The 13,597-nt window shown below is 57.3% G+C and overlaps 1 protein-coding gene across 1 annotated transcript in view; it reads left to right on the top strand.

Annotated features, from left to right (window-relative positions):
• Window positions 1-13,323, top strand: part of MROH2A (maestro heat like repeat family member 2A) — a 56,915-nt gene extending 43,592 nt beyond the window's left edge. The window contains 14 exon segments of the mRNA XM_025289191.3: window positions 547-665; window positions 1,384-1,536; window positions 1,967-2,121; window positions 4,069-4,228; window positions 4,300-4,493; window positions 5,228-5,365; window positions 5,986-6,103; window positions 7,638-7,784; window positions 7,881-8,066; window positions 8,657-8,812; window positions 11,022-11,153; window positions 11,886-11,988; window positions 12,243-12,308; window positions 12,773-13,323. Coding sequence (XP_025144976.3) covers window positions 547-665; window positions 1,384-1,536; window positions 1,967-2,121; window positions 4,069-4,228; window positions 4,300-4,493; window positions 5,228-5,365; window positions 5,986-6,103; window positions 7,638-7,784; window positions 7,881-8,066; window positions 8,657-8,812; window positions 11,022-11,153; window positions 11,886-11,988; window positions 12,243-12,308; window positions 12,773-12,894 — 1,949 coding nt within the window. The 3' untranslated portion in view covers window positions 12,895-13,323.
• The last annotated feature ends 274 nt before the right edge of the window (window positions 13,324-13,597 follow it).

The raw sequence follows: 13,597 nt of genomic DNA, 5'->3' as shown, positions 1-13,597 counted from the left end.
GCAGCACTGGGGCTCTCCAGGCCCAGAGGGAGGACCAATATCAGGGAGTTGGCTGTGGGGCTGTCCTTGGGGTCGGCAGGGATTGTGGTCTCTCTATAGACAAGCAAGGGTGACCAGCGGGGACAGGGGGTGCAGAGTTCACTGAGAGATCATGGAAGCTTCTAGAAGGAGAGGTTCATTGTGTCAGCACGACTCTCTGAGGGCACATGAAGGGCCCTACTGGACAGGGTTGCCTCACAGATACTAAGGATGCGGCAGAACTGGCCAGAAACGAGCTCAGAGGGGAAGGCAGTTGGGGGACCTTCAAGGTGGGTTGCCTCTGGCTCGGCAGCTGGCAGAATGCCCATCTGAGCTGTGCACAGAGATGGTTCCAGGGGCCAAGCAAGAGAGGTGGGAATGTAGATGCTGGAGAGCTGTCCAGGCCCAGGGAACCAAGGCAACCCAAGGGGGGGAGGTGGGAGCGTCGGGGGCGGGGGTGGGAAAGGGGGCCACCATGATGTGGGCCCTTGGTTCTGGACCATCGTGCCTGACATTGTATCCCAACAGCAAGCCAGACCTGCTCCTCCTGGGGTGCCTCCAAAGAGCTGGAGCTTGAGAAATGTAAGGAGGACCTGCAGGGCTCAGACATGGAGAAGATTTTCAGCATATCCTCCAGAATCTCCAAGGTGATGAGCGGGAAGGCTGTGTGGGCGTAGCCTCCGGGTGCCTGGGCCATCTCTGGGGGCGGGGCCGGGCTCCTCCTGGTGGTCTTCCCTGGGTCTTCCACAGACCTTGGTCCAACTCAAGTCATGTGTATTTAAGTGACCTGTGATATGTACAGTCCCCACTGTGGTGCCTGGCACACAGTAGGTGCGTCACAGACCCCAGCTGTCTTCTCTTTGCCCGTATCATATGCTACACTGCGGGGGTCCCGGAAAGAACTGAACAGGGGCCCTGCACACAGGTGTCAGCACACGGGCAGGCTGACGGCACCCGGTGACTGCAAGTCACCAGGGCCGCCCAGACCCTCGGGTCTGCAAAGAGGCGAAGCCTCTTCTGCCTCAGGGGCCAGAGGACACCCCCAGGGAAGGCTGCAGGGCCCTAGAGGCGGGACTGGGAGGGTCTGAGGAGAAGCTCCCTGTGCGGGATTCGGAGGGGTGGGGGCAGGCGATGGGGTGAGGGAGGGGTTGGCCAGCGTCCTTCAGGCTTTTACACTGAGTGATCTCCAAGCCGGCCCGTGATTGACAGGGCCAGAGGCTGGGCGAGGGGGCGAGAGGAGGCTCAGGATGGTTTGCGGGAGGATGGGGCTGGGCTGGGCTGGGCTGGGACACTGAGCAGAGCAGGGCAGGCAGGGGAGCCCCTGGGCTTGGAGTCGGACCCAGGAACAGCCTGCTCTGGCTGTAGGTGGCCTGCTTGCAGTTCAACTGCGACGAGGTGGTCTCGCTGGTCCAGAAGCTTTGCGAGAACTTCGGGGCCATGGACCTCCAGCACGACAAGGCCTCTGTCACCTGGACATGCACCTTCCTCCAGATGCGGGTCAAGGAGCTGGAGGACAAGGTGACAGCCTGCGGCCCGGCCCCCCGGGGCCTGGGGCTGCCTGTGCATCCAGCCTAGAGGGCCAGGCAGAGGGGCCCAGCCTCGCTTGCTAAGGGCTCCTCACCATCCCCGAGTCCGTGATTATAAAGAGTGGGAGGAAGTCGGGTTCTGGAAGGTGAAAGAACCTGTTGAAGGAGACTTGGTCGGTGAGTGGACGCTGGGCTGGAAGCCCGAGGCTGGCCCTCCTGAAGCGCGGCACCTCCCACGTTAAAATGTGATAAAATCTCCGAAGAGACCAGAGGATGCTCTGGAAGGGCCGAGCTGTGCCTGGCCCCAGGTGGGCTAGCCTGCCCAGCGTCCACCTGGGCAGGAGGAGGGGTGTGCGGCGGGGGGAGGGCAGGAGCCCCCGGAGGGCCGGGCTGCCTGGTGATGCCCCGCCCCCCACCCCCAGGTGCCGGAGATCCTGGGCGCCATCTTGGTGCACCTGCCCATGGTGGACGACCGGGAGGTGCGGCGCCTCCTGATCGAGGGCATCCTCCTGCTGGCCCACTACCACCAGGAGACCGTCCTCACAGCGCTCCTGCGGCAGCCCCTGCCCATGGAGAGGTGGGTTCCCAGGTGCGGGGCCTCTGCCTCCCGTGCCCCCCAGACCGGCCCGACCTGCCACCATGGACACGTCCCAGGAGCCCGGGGCCTTGAGCAGTGCCTCGTCTGACCTGTGTCAGGGGAAGGGGGTGGTCAGACCCTCCCACTTGCATCTCTGTGGCTGGTACAGCCTCTGGGAACCTCGGACCTGGAGCCTTGAAGCTCCAGCTCCCTCCTATCAAGCTGGAGTCCAGAGCCCACATCTCACGGGTCCTGGCCGCCCCCTCTGGGCTCTCCCCTCGATGGCCCTCTCCTCCCTGCAGAGTATAGAGCTCCAGGCTGGACAGACCACAGGACGTGGTTCCCAGGGCCCGAGCAGGCCTCTGGAGAAGCTCCCTTCCCCCTTTCCAAAAGGGGCCCTGAGAGGGAAGTGACCCAGGTGCCCGAGGGGTGAAATGACAGACCCCCCCAGGCTCTCAGGTGGCCTCACAGGGAAGCAGGGCAAGCCTTCCTCTTCGTGTTATCTTGAACTGTGCCCAGCCCCCTTGTCTGTGTCACGGCATCACGCAGGCAGCTGGTAGGAGCTCACCAGTTTGACGAGTGAGTGTGCTGGGATCGAACTGGTATATACTGGGGAAGGCCCAGAAAGAGGGGAGCAGGCGTCCCCAGAGCAGCAGAGACCAAGGAGCAAAGGGCAGCCTTGAGGCTTGGTGAAGAGTGATGTGGCAGATGCTGGGAGCAGACAAAGGAGAGTTTCGAGCACAGGTGTCAAACACATGAAATGCAGGCCTGGCCCCATTTCACATGGAGCTGCTCCTCCAGAGGGCAGCCCTTCCCTGGGTCCAGGTAGGGCAGTGCCATGCAGGTGGCGTGCTTTAACGAGGGTTAGCCCCTCTCAGAGCAGTGCTGGGCTGGGGCCTCTGGCAGGCTGGCTTTCGCTGTATTAGTTAGCTATTCCTGCATAACAAATTGCTTCCAGCTCAGGAGCTTGGAACAGCAACCCGGTTATCATCTGGTTTGTGTGGTCAGGAGCTTGGGTTGGCAAAGCCAGGGCTTTGGCTCAGGGTCTCAGATGCATCAAGGTGTCAGCCAGTCTGCATTGTTTCCTGGAGCCCAGGGCTGCCTTCAAACTCATGCAGCTCTTTCTCGAGTTATAGGGCTGAGGTCCCCACGCCCTGGTTTCCTTGCACTCCTGTGGCTTCTTTCTGAGTTGATTTTAATGAGTATGCTGTGCCCACCCTTCTATTCAGTTCCTGCCACTGGGCCCCTGCCACATTTTCCCCATCCTCGACAAAACTCACTTATCTGCACTTACGTGTTTGGTTTTGTGGATTCGAATAGGCAGGCTGATCCTGTTGGATTCATGGCTTTAGCCCTTTAGTGCCCAGCAGACCCCACGTGCCTGTACCTGTGTGTGTGCAGAGGCCTGTTAAGTCACTGTCCCTCCCCTTCTCAGCAGGGCTGCAGGCTTGGACTTGGGGTCAAGAAGGCTGCTCCAAGCTGTAGTCTGGCAGCTTCCCTGACCTTCTTGGGCAGCATTTCCTCTTCTGTGGAATGGAGACAAAGGCTCCTTCCACATAGACATGTTGGGAGGAGGAAGTGATAGGTATCAGCAAGCTGCCTGGTGCCGGCCTGATACACCAAGCACTGGGAGGCTATGACCCGACGTGTCCATGAAGTCATCACACAGTCGGCCCAGTGGGGATTCCTGGGTCCCCTAGCAGCAGAGCTGGACCTTCCGTGAGAGAGACAGAGAGGGCCGTGGATTCCCAGGAGAACTGTGGGCAGAGGTGCGGGGCGGGACTCGGCCTCTGGCTGTGCAGCCTTGGTGGCTCACCAACCTCCCTGAGACCCCGCCTCCAGGCTCCAGCCCCTACTCCGGGGGCTGCCCGGGGGTCCCCAGGGGGCTTTGACTTGCCAGGGCACATGATCCCAAACCCACAGTCCTTGTCCCCTGTCTCTGGCTAGCCACCTGACGGAGGTGTGGCTGGCTGTGGCTGAGAACGTGCCCTTTGCCCGGACGATGCTCCACGCGCTCATGGGCCGGCTGCAGGCGAGGTTCACGCCCAGGGCCAACGCTGCCTCCAAAGCTGACATCTGGCGCCTGGCCGCGGTGGACCCTCTGATGGTGAGGCAGGGGGAAGGCCCGCCTCGGGGGCTCAGTGGGACCCCTGCCGCCTCCGGCTCTCCTCTCTGCAGACCCTGTGCACCATGCACCTGCTCGTTGAGAGGATGGACTGGGACAACAGGCTCCTGGATCTCTTCCCGGACCTTGTCTACACACTCCTCCTGCAGCTGGGTGGCAGCCAGGGCCCAGAGGCTGTGTCACCCGTCCTAAAGACATGGAGACTCATCCACACGGGGACTCTGCCTGAGGAGGTCAACCTGCAGAGGTGCGCTCGAGGGTGGGAAGGTGCGGTGTGGTGAGGCTGTGGTCCTGGGCTGGATGCAGTCACTCGACGGGGACTTGCCTGGTGGTCCAGTGGCTAAGACTCCAAGGTCCTAATGTAGAGGGCCCAGGTTCAATCCCCGGTCAGGGAACTAGATCCCATGTGCTGAAACTAAGACCCTGTGAAAGTGAAAGTGTTCATTGCTCAGTAGTGACCAACTCTTTGCAACCCCATGAACTGAATGTAGCCCACCAGACACCTCTGTCCATGGGCTTCTCCAGGCAAGAATACTGAAGTGGGTAGCCATTCCCTTCTCCAGGAGATCTTCCTGACCCAGGGATTGAACCTGGTTCTCCCACATTGCAGGCAGATTCTCTACTGTAAGACCCTGTGCAGCCAAATAAATAAATGTTCTTTAAAAAGAAGAAGAAGAAGCACTGGACTACGAGTGTCACATCCACTGAGAGGGCCTCGTTTTCCCTTCCTGGTGGGGAGGAGAAATTTCTGGAAGCTCAGCTTATGACCCTCCCTTGTGTGGGTCCAGCACTGTGTGGTTTTCAGAGTTTGCAGACCCACCGTCCCCCACGGCTGCTCTTGGGCCCTGAGCAAGTCCCCCCGCCTGTGTTGGGCGCCCCTTCACGGGCCTGGGTGCGGAGCTTACCCAAGAGCTTATTGAAGGCAGGGCAGGTGCTCCCAGTAGGGCAGCCTCAGCCTCACGTGGCCCCACCTTCTTCCAGGGTCACGATCAGATCCATGCAGCTCTTGTTCAGGAAACTGAACAGTGAGTCTCTGCTTTGCACCCTGGAGGAGCAAGGCGTGTGGACGCTTCTGGAGAGCAGCTCAACGTTCCTGCAGGGAGTCAGCCAGCTGGCCAGGTGGGTGCCCGGCTCCCTGGGGCTCCACTGTCTGGCTGGAAGGTCTGGGCCTGATGGCTAAATGCCTCACTCCAGGGTGTGCCTGTGGGGGGGTGGGGGTGGGCTCAGATTGCCATGTTGACCCACATCCCAGACTCTGAGTGGCAGGAGGGTCCAGGGCAAAGGAAATCTTTTCTTCCAGCCCTTCCTGCTCCAAGGCAAGAAAGCTAGGTCCCAGGTGGGTGGGGTGTGTCCAGGGTCACAAAGGGCTTCCGACCCAGGCCAGGACGGCAGGACCGAGTGTTCCTTCCTGGGTCTAGACACTCATTCTGGTCCCCTTTTTATAAAAAGGAGACCTGGGTTCGATCCCTGGGTTGGGAAGAATCCCCTGGAGGAGGGAGCGGCTCCCCACCCCAGTCTTCTTGCCTGGAGAATTCCGTGGCCAAAGAAGCCAGGCAGGCTACCATCCATGGGGTCGCAGAGTCGGACACGACTTGCACTTTCACCTTTTCTAAAGAGGAGGTGGAGGGTCCGTACTTCAGTGAGCCCCTGACCTGGGAGCCCCGCCCTGGGCACCCTGCTGCAGCGCGGCTGTGCCGGGCAGGAGCTGAGAAGCCCCTCCGGTGGCGCCGTCCCTGCAGGCTGTGCGTGCAGAGCCCCCAGGGCCATTACAGGCAGAGGCTGTCGGAGCTGGTGCTCGGGGGCATGGCCTCGGAGGCCCTGAGTTGCCGCATCAGCAGCACGGCGGTCTGCATGGAAGTGAGGCCATAGAGGGGGCTGGGCGGGCAGTGGGCATGGGCTGGGCGTGGGGCATGTGGGGGGCTGGGCGGGGGGTGGGCAGGGATGTGGGGTGGGTGCTGAGTGACCCCCCTGGCTGTCCTGGGGGCTCATCTCAGGGCAGGCACGCATGCTCTAAGTCTGGGGTTGGAGGAACAGGTGAACGTCCCTCATGCCCTCTTCCATTCATTCATTCATCAAGCACATGATTCAGGGCGGCACTGAGGGGAAATGGGTTGAGACCCATCCTGTGCCCTGTAGTACGGCCGCCAAGGGCTGTGTGATGTGGTGAGTGCCAGCATCACGGGGCCAGAAGAGGGCTTTCCTGGGAAGGCCAGGCAGAGGGCTCTGAGAGGCCAGCCAGGCTGAACCAGGCAGGAAGGTCCAAAATGGGGGTCAGAGCCACTGATGCCCAGCTACCCTTCCTTATGCGGTCCTGAGTTTTTTTGGCCAGAAAACCTTTGGGGGGAAATCTTGATGGCTGTCTGACACCCAGAGTGTCATCAGAACCAACCATCGCCCAAGGGCAGGGCTGGCAGACTTGCTCTGTAGAAGGCTGAAGAATCAGTTTTCCATTCTGGGGTCATCCACTGGGTACTTAGTTTTCTTCTGGGTCAGGAAGATCTCCTGAAGATGGAAATGGTAACCCACTCCAGTATTCTTGCCTGGAAAATCCCATGGATGGAGGAGCCTGGTAGACTACAGTCCATGGGGTCACAAAGCGTCGGACATGACTTAGCAACTTCACTTTCTAAGGTTTATAATGGGGCTTCCCTTGTAGCTCAGTCGGTAAAGAATCCACCTGCACTGCAGGAGACTGGGATTCAATCCCTGGGTCAGGTAGATCCCCTGCAGGAGGGCATGGCAACCCACTCCAGTATTCTTGCCTGGAGAATCCCATGGACAGAGGAGCCTGGCAGGCTACACTCCATGGGGTTGTGAGAGTCAGACACGACTTAGCGACTAAACCACCACCACCAAGGTTTATAAAACACACGTGCACCCAGGCATGCCACAGGGCTCCGCATCGTCCCGAGGGCCCAGCGTTTTGGGTGGGAGCCCAGAATTGACCCTCGGAGGCCCAGGGGAGTGGAATCCGTGCATTTTGTGCATTTCTGCTCTGACTCAGTGGGCATGGCTCTTGCACACCATGGCCACTCCCATCACGTTAACGGAAGGAACAGATGACTAACGGATGTGTTCCTTTAGATAACACTCAACTAGAATTTCCCCACGTATTTCCCCATCGGAGCCTCACAGTGACCCCATGAGGCAGGTACCGCTGTTGCCCTTTTTACAGGTGAGGAAGCTGAGGTTCCGAGGGGTCCAGGGACTTGTCGGGGTCCCACAGCTGGTGGCGGAGGAGCCCATAGCCGGTCCTGGGAGGTGGAGCTCCGAATCCTCTCCTGTTCCCAGGGACGCCGCTCCGGGCACCGAGTCGTATCACCTGTCCCGTTTTGAGGCAGAGGAACAAGAGCCTCTCTCGGGGATGACTGTGAACAGTTCTCCTTTCCAGTTCATGAGTGACCCGATCCTGCACCAGGAGAAGCTGCTGAAGCGGGCGGTGCTGATGCTAGAGAAGGGCGCAGAGCAGGAGGACGAGGTCCTGCGGGTGCTCTCCCTGCGCGCCCTCGGCAACATGGCCCTCGGCGCCCCCAGGAAGGTCCGCGGGGGCCAAGGCAGGGATTGGGGGTGGGGGGGGCCCATGCCGGCCTGTCCCGGGCAGCCAGGCAGGGCCTGAAAGCCCTGTGCCCCGCAGGTGAGGCAGTACCGGAAGCTCTTACTGGAGAAGTGCCTGTGTTCCCTGCGGGGGCCAGGCGTGAGCACTAGCGTGACCTCTGAGGGCCTGGAGGTCCTGGCCAAGGTCTTGGTAGAGCTGCGGGAAGGGGACCTGGGGTCCGCCTTCAACGCCATCTCTGAGCAGTGCAGAGCCTTCTTTGACAACGTGAGTCCACACTGGTGCCTTGCTTGGCCCTGGCCCTCGTGGGGGTCCCCGCGAATGGCTGCTCGGTAGAAGGTGGCCACTGCTCACCCCCTAAAGGAGAGAGGTGCTCTGGAATGAAAAGGGCTGCAGTTCGCACTTGGGTGCTGATGTATCAATTGGCTAATCACGGGAGCTGGTTAAAAAATAAAAATCTTGTTCTGCCTTCTGTGGGATCACACAGAGTCGGACACAACTGAAGTGACTTAGCAGCAGCAGCAGCAGGGCCCATAGGACCCTTCTCCCCTGACTTTAATTCATCGCAGCCACAAATGCTCTTTGGACACCTGTGATGTGTGGGGTGGGGACTCTGCTAGGTTGGGTTGGTAGGCGATCAGATCCAGCACAGCCCCCATCTAGGCAAGAGAAGGTCACAAACACCAGAATACTGCCCAGTCCCCAGAGCCCTGCGGGAGACACTCCATTATGATGCAATGATCCAGAAGGCTTTGCAGGCACCAAGGCGTTTAAGAAGGTCCACAGCAAATGGCTGGGGTTTTGTTTGGCTCCTTGCTTCCCATTTTTCAGAAATAGCTTGTGTGTTCTGGCTGCAGGAGAGCGAGCTGCTGCGTTTAAAAGCCTTCATCCTCTTCGGGAAGCTGGCGCAGGTGGTCAGGATTTCCAAGAAGCATTTCTTCAAGCAGGAAGTGAAGAAAGCCTGGGTCCCCCTCATGCTACATTGCCAGGACCCCTGCTCCGATGCTGCCCAGGTGAGACACACCTGGGCTCTGTGTGCAATGCCCAGGGCCTGCTGTCCCCACAAGGAACATGTGCTTCGGGGCTGCCGCCCTGGCTAGCTGGGGTGTCCCCCACCTCGATCAGTCTTCCTGGGACCCCAGAGGCCACCATCTGCTGGTTCCTCCCACAAGGCTGAGAAAGGGACCAGTCAAGACAACCCACAAACTGGCTGATTGAGGAGTCTCGGCTCTGTGAGGGGAAACATGGCGTACTTTCCTTCTTCTCCAGATGCCTTCACCAGCCACCCTTTCTTCTGCCTTTCAGTCACTAGGTCATGTCCCACCCTGTGACCACATGGACTGCAGCACACCAGGCTTCCCTAGCCTTCACTGTCTCCCGGAGTTTGCTCAGACTCACATCCATTGAGTCGATGCTGCCATTCAACCATCTCATCCTCTTCACCCCCTTCTCCTGTCCTCAGTCTTTCCTGGCATCAGAGTCTTTTCCAATGAGTTGGTCTTCACATCAGATGGCCAAAATATTGGAGCTTCAGCTTCAGCATCAGTCCTTCCAATGAATATTCAGGGTTGATTTCCTCTTTTAGGATTGACTGGTTTGATCTCTTTGCAGTCCAAGGGATTTTCAAGGATCTTCCCCAGGACCACACTTTGAAAACATCAATTCTTCACTCCGCCTTCTTTATGGTCCAACTTTCCCAATGGACTGGAAAAACCATAGTTTGATTATACAGACCTTTGTTGGCAAAGCGATTTGTCTCTGCTTTTTAATATGCTGTTTAGGTTTGTCATAGCTTTTCTTCCAAGGAGTAGGCATCTTTTAATTTCATGGCTGCAGTCATTGTCTGCAGTGATTTGGGAACTCAAGAAAATAAAACCGGGCACTGTCTACTTTTCCCCCATCTATCTGCCATGAAGTGATGGGAACAGATGCCATGATCTTAGTTTTTTGAATGCTAAGTTTTAAGACAGATTTTTCACTCTCCTCTTTCACCCTCATCAAGTGGCTCTTTAGTTCCTCTTCACTTTCTGCCAATAGAGTGATATCAGCTGCATATCTGAGGTTGTTAATATTTCTCCTAGCAATCTTGATTCCAGCTTGTGATTCACCCATCACAGCATTCCACATGATGTACTCTGCATATAAGTTATTTAACAGGGTGACAATATACAGCCTTAACGCACTCCTTTCCCAATTTTGAACCAGTCTGTAGTTCCATATCTGGTTCTGTTACTTCTTCTCTGCATACAGGTTTCTCAGGAAACAGGTAAGGTAGTCTGGTATTCCCATCTCTTTAAGAATTTTCCAGTTTTTGAGATCCACAGTCATAGGCTTCCCGCGTGGCTCAGACAGTAAAGAACCTGTCTTCAATGCAGGAAACTCATGTTCAATCCCTGGATTGAGAAGACCCCCTGGAGAAGGGAATCGCTACCCACTCTAGAATTCTTGCCTGGAGTATTCCATGGACAGAGGAGCCTGGTGGGTTACAGTCCATGGAGTCTCAAAGAGTCGGACATGACTGAAGCAATTAACACTTTCATTATCCTCACTACCTCTATCAAAAGTTCACAGTCCTTTCATGTTTTAACAGCAACTCTGCTGGAGGCAGGGCTTCAAGGAAGAAAGTGACCGCCTACCCCCAAAGGGGATGAGAGGCCTTAATGAAGGAGCCACAAAGAGGAGAGGCCAGCACGGCCGGGGCCCCCATGGGTGCTGTTGCCTCTCCTGCTCCTGGGGGAGCAGACACCCCAAGCTCCTTCCCTGCCCTCCATTCCAGTACCTTCCTGTGGCCCAACCTCAGCAGAGGCCAGAGACCAGTGGCCTGGTTACTGCAGGGGATGGGGCGAGGGAGATCTGGGAAGAGGGGATCTGGGGGGGGGGGGTTGCAGCCAGGCCCCCAAACCCCAGGCTCCTGGAGGTGGTAGGTCCCCGCAGGGCTGCTGAGGGCACCCAGTGCTGGCTAATGGCTGAGGGGGCACTGGGGCTGCACCTGCACCCACGGGGCTTCTCAGTAAACGTGCCCAAGGTGTCACACGGGCCAGTAGGGCTTGGGTCCCAGGCAGCCCCCTGGGGCTCATCAGCCTGCCCTTCTTTGGCTTCCTGAGGCCTTTGGGGGGCTGCCCCCTAGCTTACTGATGGACTGCCAGCCCCCAGCCCCACCCCTCGCGTGGCCCCCCGGGACTGCCTGCCGCCTCTCCTGCCATCCTGTCCTGTGTCCTCCAGGCCTGCGTGGCTACCATGTTTCAGTGTGTGCACTTCTGGGGCTGGAGGGCCCTGGAGAGCTCTGCGGACCACAGTGACGCCGCTGCCCCCAAGGAGATGACCGGTTTCCAGATGACCCTGTGCTCCGTCCTGGTGAGGAAGCTGAGGCAGGGGCCAGCCCCAGGGGCTTGGGGCTTCATCCTGTGATCCTGCTAGACATGAGGTGTTGAGACCAGCTCTGTCCGACAGAAAGCGAATGCAAACCAAACACCCATCTTTAAGATTTATGTTGAAAAACGTGAGAAGAGGTGAAACCACATTTAATAATAGATTTTATTTAACCGAGTAGTTCCAAATCATTGCCATTTCAACAGGCAATCAACAGACAATTATTAATGTAATAGTTTAGCTGTTTGGGATAACGTCTTCAGTATCCAGGAGGCACTTTACACTTAATTCAGACTAGCCTTGTTGGTTGGATGGCATCATCAAATCCATGGACATGAGTTTGAGCAAACTCTGGGAGATAGTGAAGGACAGGGAAGCCTGGCGTGCTGCAGTCCATGGGGTCACAGAGAGTCAGACACAACTGAGCGACTGAACAACAGCAAGCCACACTTCAGGTGCTCAAGACCCATGTGTGGCCAATGGCTACCCTATCGGACAGTGCAGGCTGTGGGCGAGTGTGATCTCTCTGGGCCAGAGAAGAGTAACAGAAACCTGAAGGTCCTTAAGTTGCCCATCTGCTACTCTGCTGGGTGACTTTGAGATGAGCACTTGCCCTCTCTGGTCAGACCCTCTAGCATCAGATGGATGGGCATCTGTGGGCAGCCAGTCTGCAGGACCTCCTCTTCCATGGCACTGGGTGTCACTTGTTTTTTGCAGACTCAGAAAAAGCCTGCCGTTCTCTACAATTTCTTGCTAGAAACAATGACCTATGTTAAAAGCAACTTGTCACGGATAAGAATTGCTGCATGTAACTTGGCAGGTGAGCAGGCAGGTCTCCTGATGCAGGAGGGACCTTGAAGACCATCTGGTCAGACCCAGATCTGGAGTGGGGACAGGTGTTGGGAGTCATGCTTGGGCAGAAGTCCCCCGTGTGTGTCCCATGGTGCTTCATACCTGCCCAAAGCTGAACTTGACGTCCTGAACTAAACCCTTAACAGAAACTCTCATCAGGCAAAACCAAATCTCTCGCTGACCTAATATTCATGTGATGGACATTTCTGACTGTCATTTTAGGAATCATTATGAAGCAGATGTCTGCGCATTACTTGAAAAAGCTGGATTTTCCAGCATTACGGAATTGTAAGTAGTGGAGATTCAAGTGTGAGTCAAAATGAGTCCACTCTGCTCATTTGGGAGCCTAGTGAAACTGCCTGAGGGGAGAGTCAGCTGACCCTGGTTGTATTTGGGATGGGAGGTAGGGGTGGCCAGGGCACAGAGAGGTGGATGAACCTGCGGGGGGCTTTCTAGGAAGACAGCTCTGATGGTTCCTTGTGCTTTCTGCCTGCTCTCCGTAGCAGCTGGGGCCTGGGGGTCATCTTCCTGTCCTTGTTGACGTGATGGAAGACCCCAGGGATGGGAGATGCATGTGGAGACACGACTGCACCTGCCATCTTCTGAATTCACGCTCGGGGCAGGGATGAAGTTCAAACCCCCGTGAGCCCCTCGCCCCACAGTCAGCTCTCATCAGCACGCACCAGCCAGGGCGGGCAGAGGACGAGGGCCTGGATGCAGGGTCCCCACCCTCCTTGTACACTCACTCTCAGCTCTCCAGGAGCTACAGCTGGACTCAGATCCTGGGGTTTGGAGGGCAGCTCTGGAGACGCTCAACATCTTGGATACCTGCAGTCAGCAGCAGCTTTTGGCTTCACCTGAAGGAATCTCCTAAATGGTTGGTCTAAGTGCAAAACGTACCTGCCTTTCTCCTGGGGGCCAAACCCGACCGTACCACCACGAACCCCTTTTAATTCCATTTGTAAGAAAAAGTATTTTACTTAAATAAATAATCAGTGCCCCTTTCTTTCCTCCCTTTGAAATAAACCTTCCTTGCTATTTGGAGAGCAGATTCCTGACTGCAAGGAGATGACACCCCAGAGCTGAGACAGTGGGGTGAAGGGAAATTCCAGTCCTAGCGGGGATTTCATTCCTGTGTCCCCTGAGTGTGTGTGTGTGTGTGTGTGTGTGTGTGAGGCCAGAGGATCTGGGTCCCCTTTGTGTCTTCACTGCATTTCAGTTCCTCCCACATGGATGGTGTGTCCACTGCCAGGCTCTGTGCTGGGGTGGCCAGGGGAGCCCTGCTGCTGTCCAGCCCTGCTTCCAGGAGCCCCGCTCTTAAAGGGAAAGGAGACGTCTCCAGCGACCATGATGCACCCAGGGTGAGGGAGGGCGGCCTCCACTGGGGGCAGTGCCGGTGCCCGTCCACAGGGTGTCACTCGGGGGGGCCTCAGGGAGGAAGTGACACCACACCGTCCACCCTCGTCTCTTTCATATCAGGGTCCACTGGGCCAGAATGGGAAGGGACACAGCGAGGCCTGGAGCAGAACCCACGAAGGGCCAAAGGGAGGAATTACCTTCAAGTCCAAGAAACAGGC

The sequence above is a fragment of the Bubalus bubalis genome, chromosome 6 (assembly GCF_019923935.1).
Source record: "Bubalus bubalis isolate 160015118507 breed Murrah chromosome 6, NDDB_SH_1, whole genome shotgun sequence".
Lineage (NCBI taxonomy): Eukaryota > Metazoa > Chordata > Mammalia > Artiodactyla > Bovidae > Bubalus > Bubalus bubalis.
This window is presented reverse-complemented; position numbering and strand designations above follow the sequence as displayed.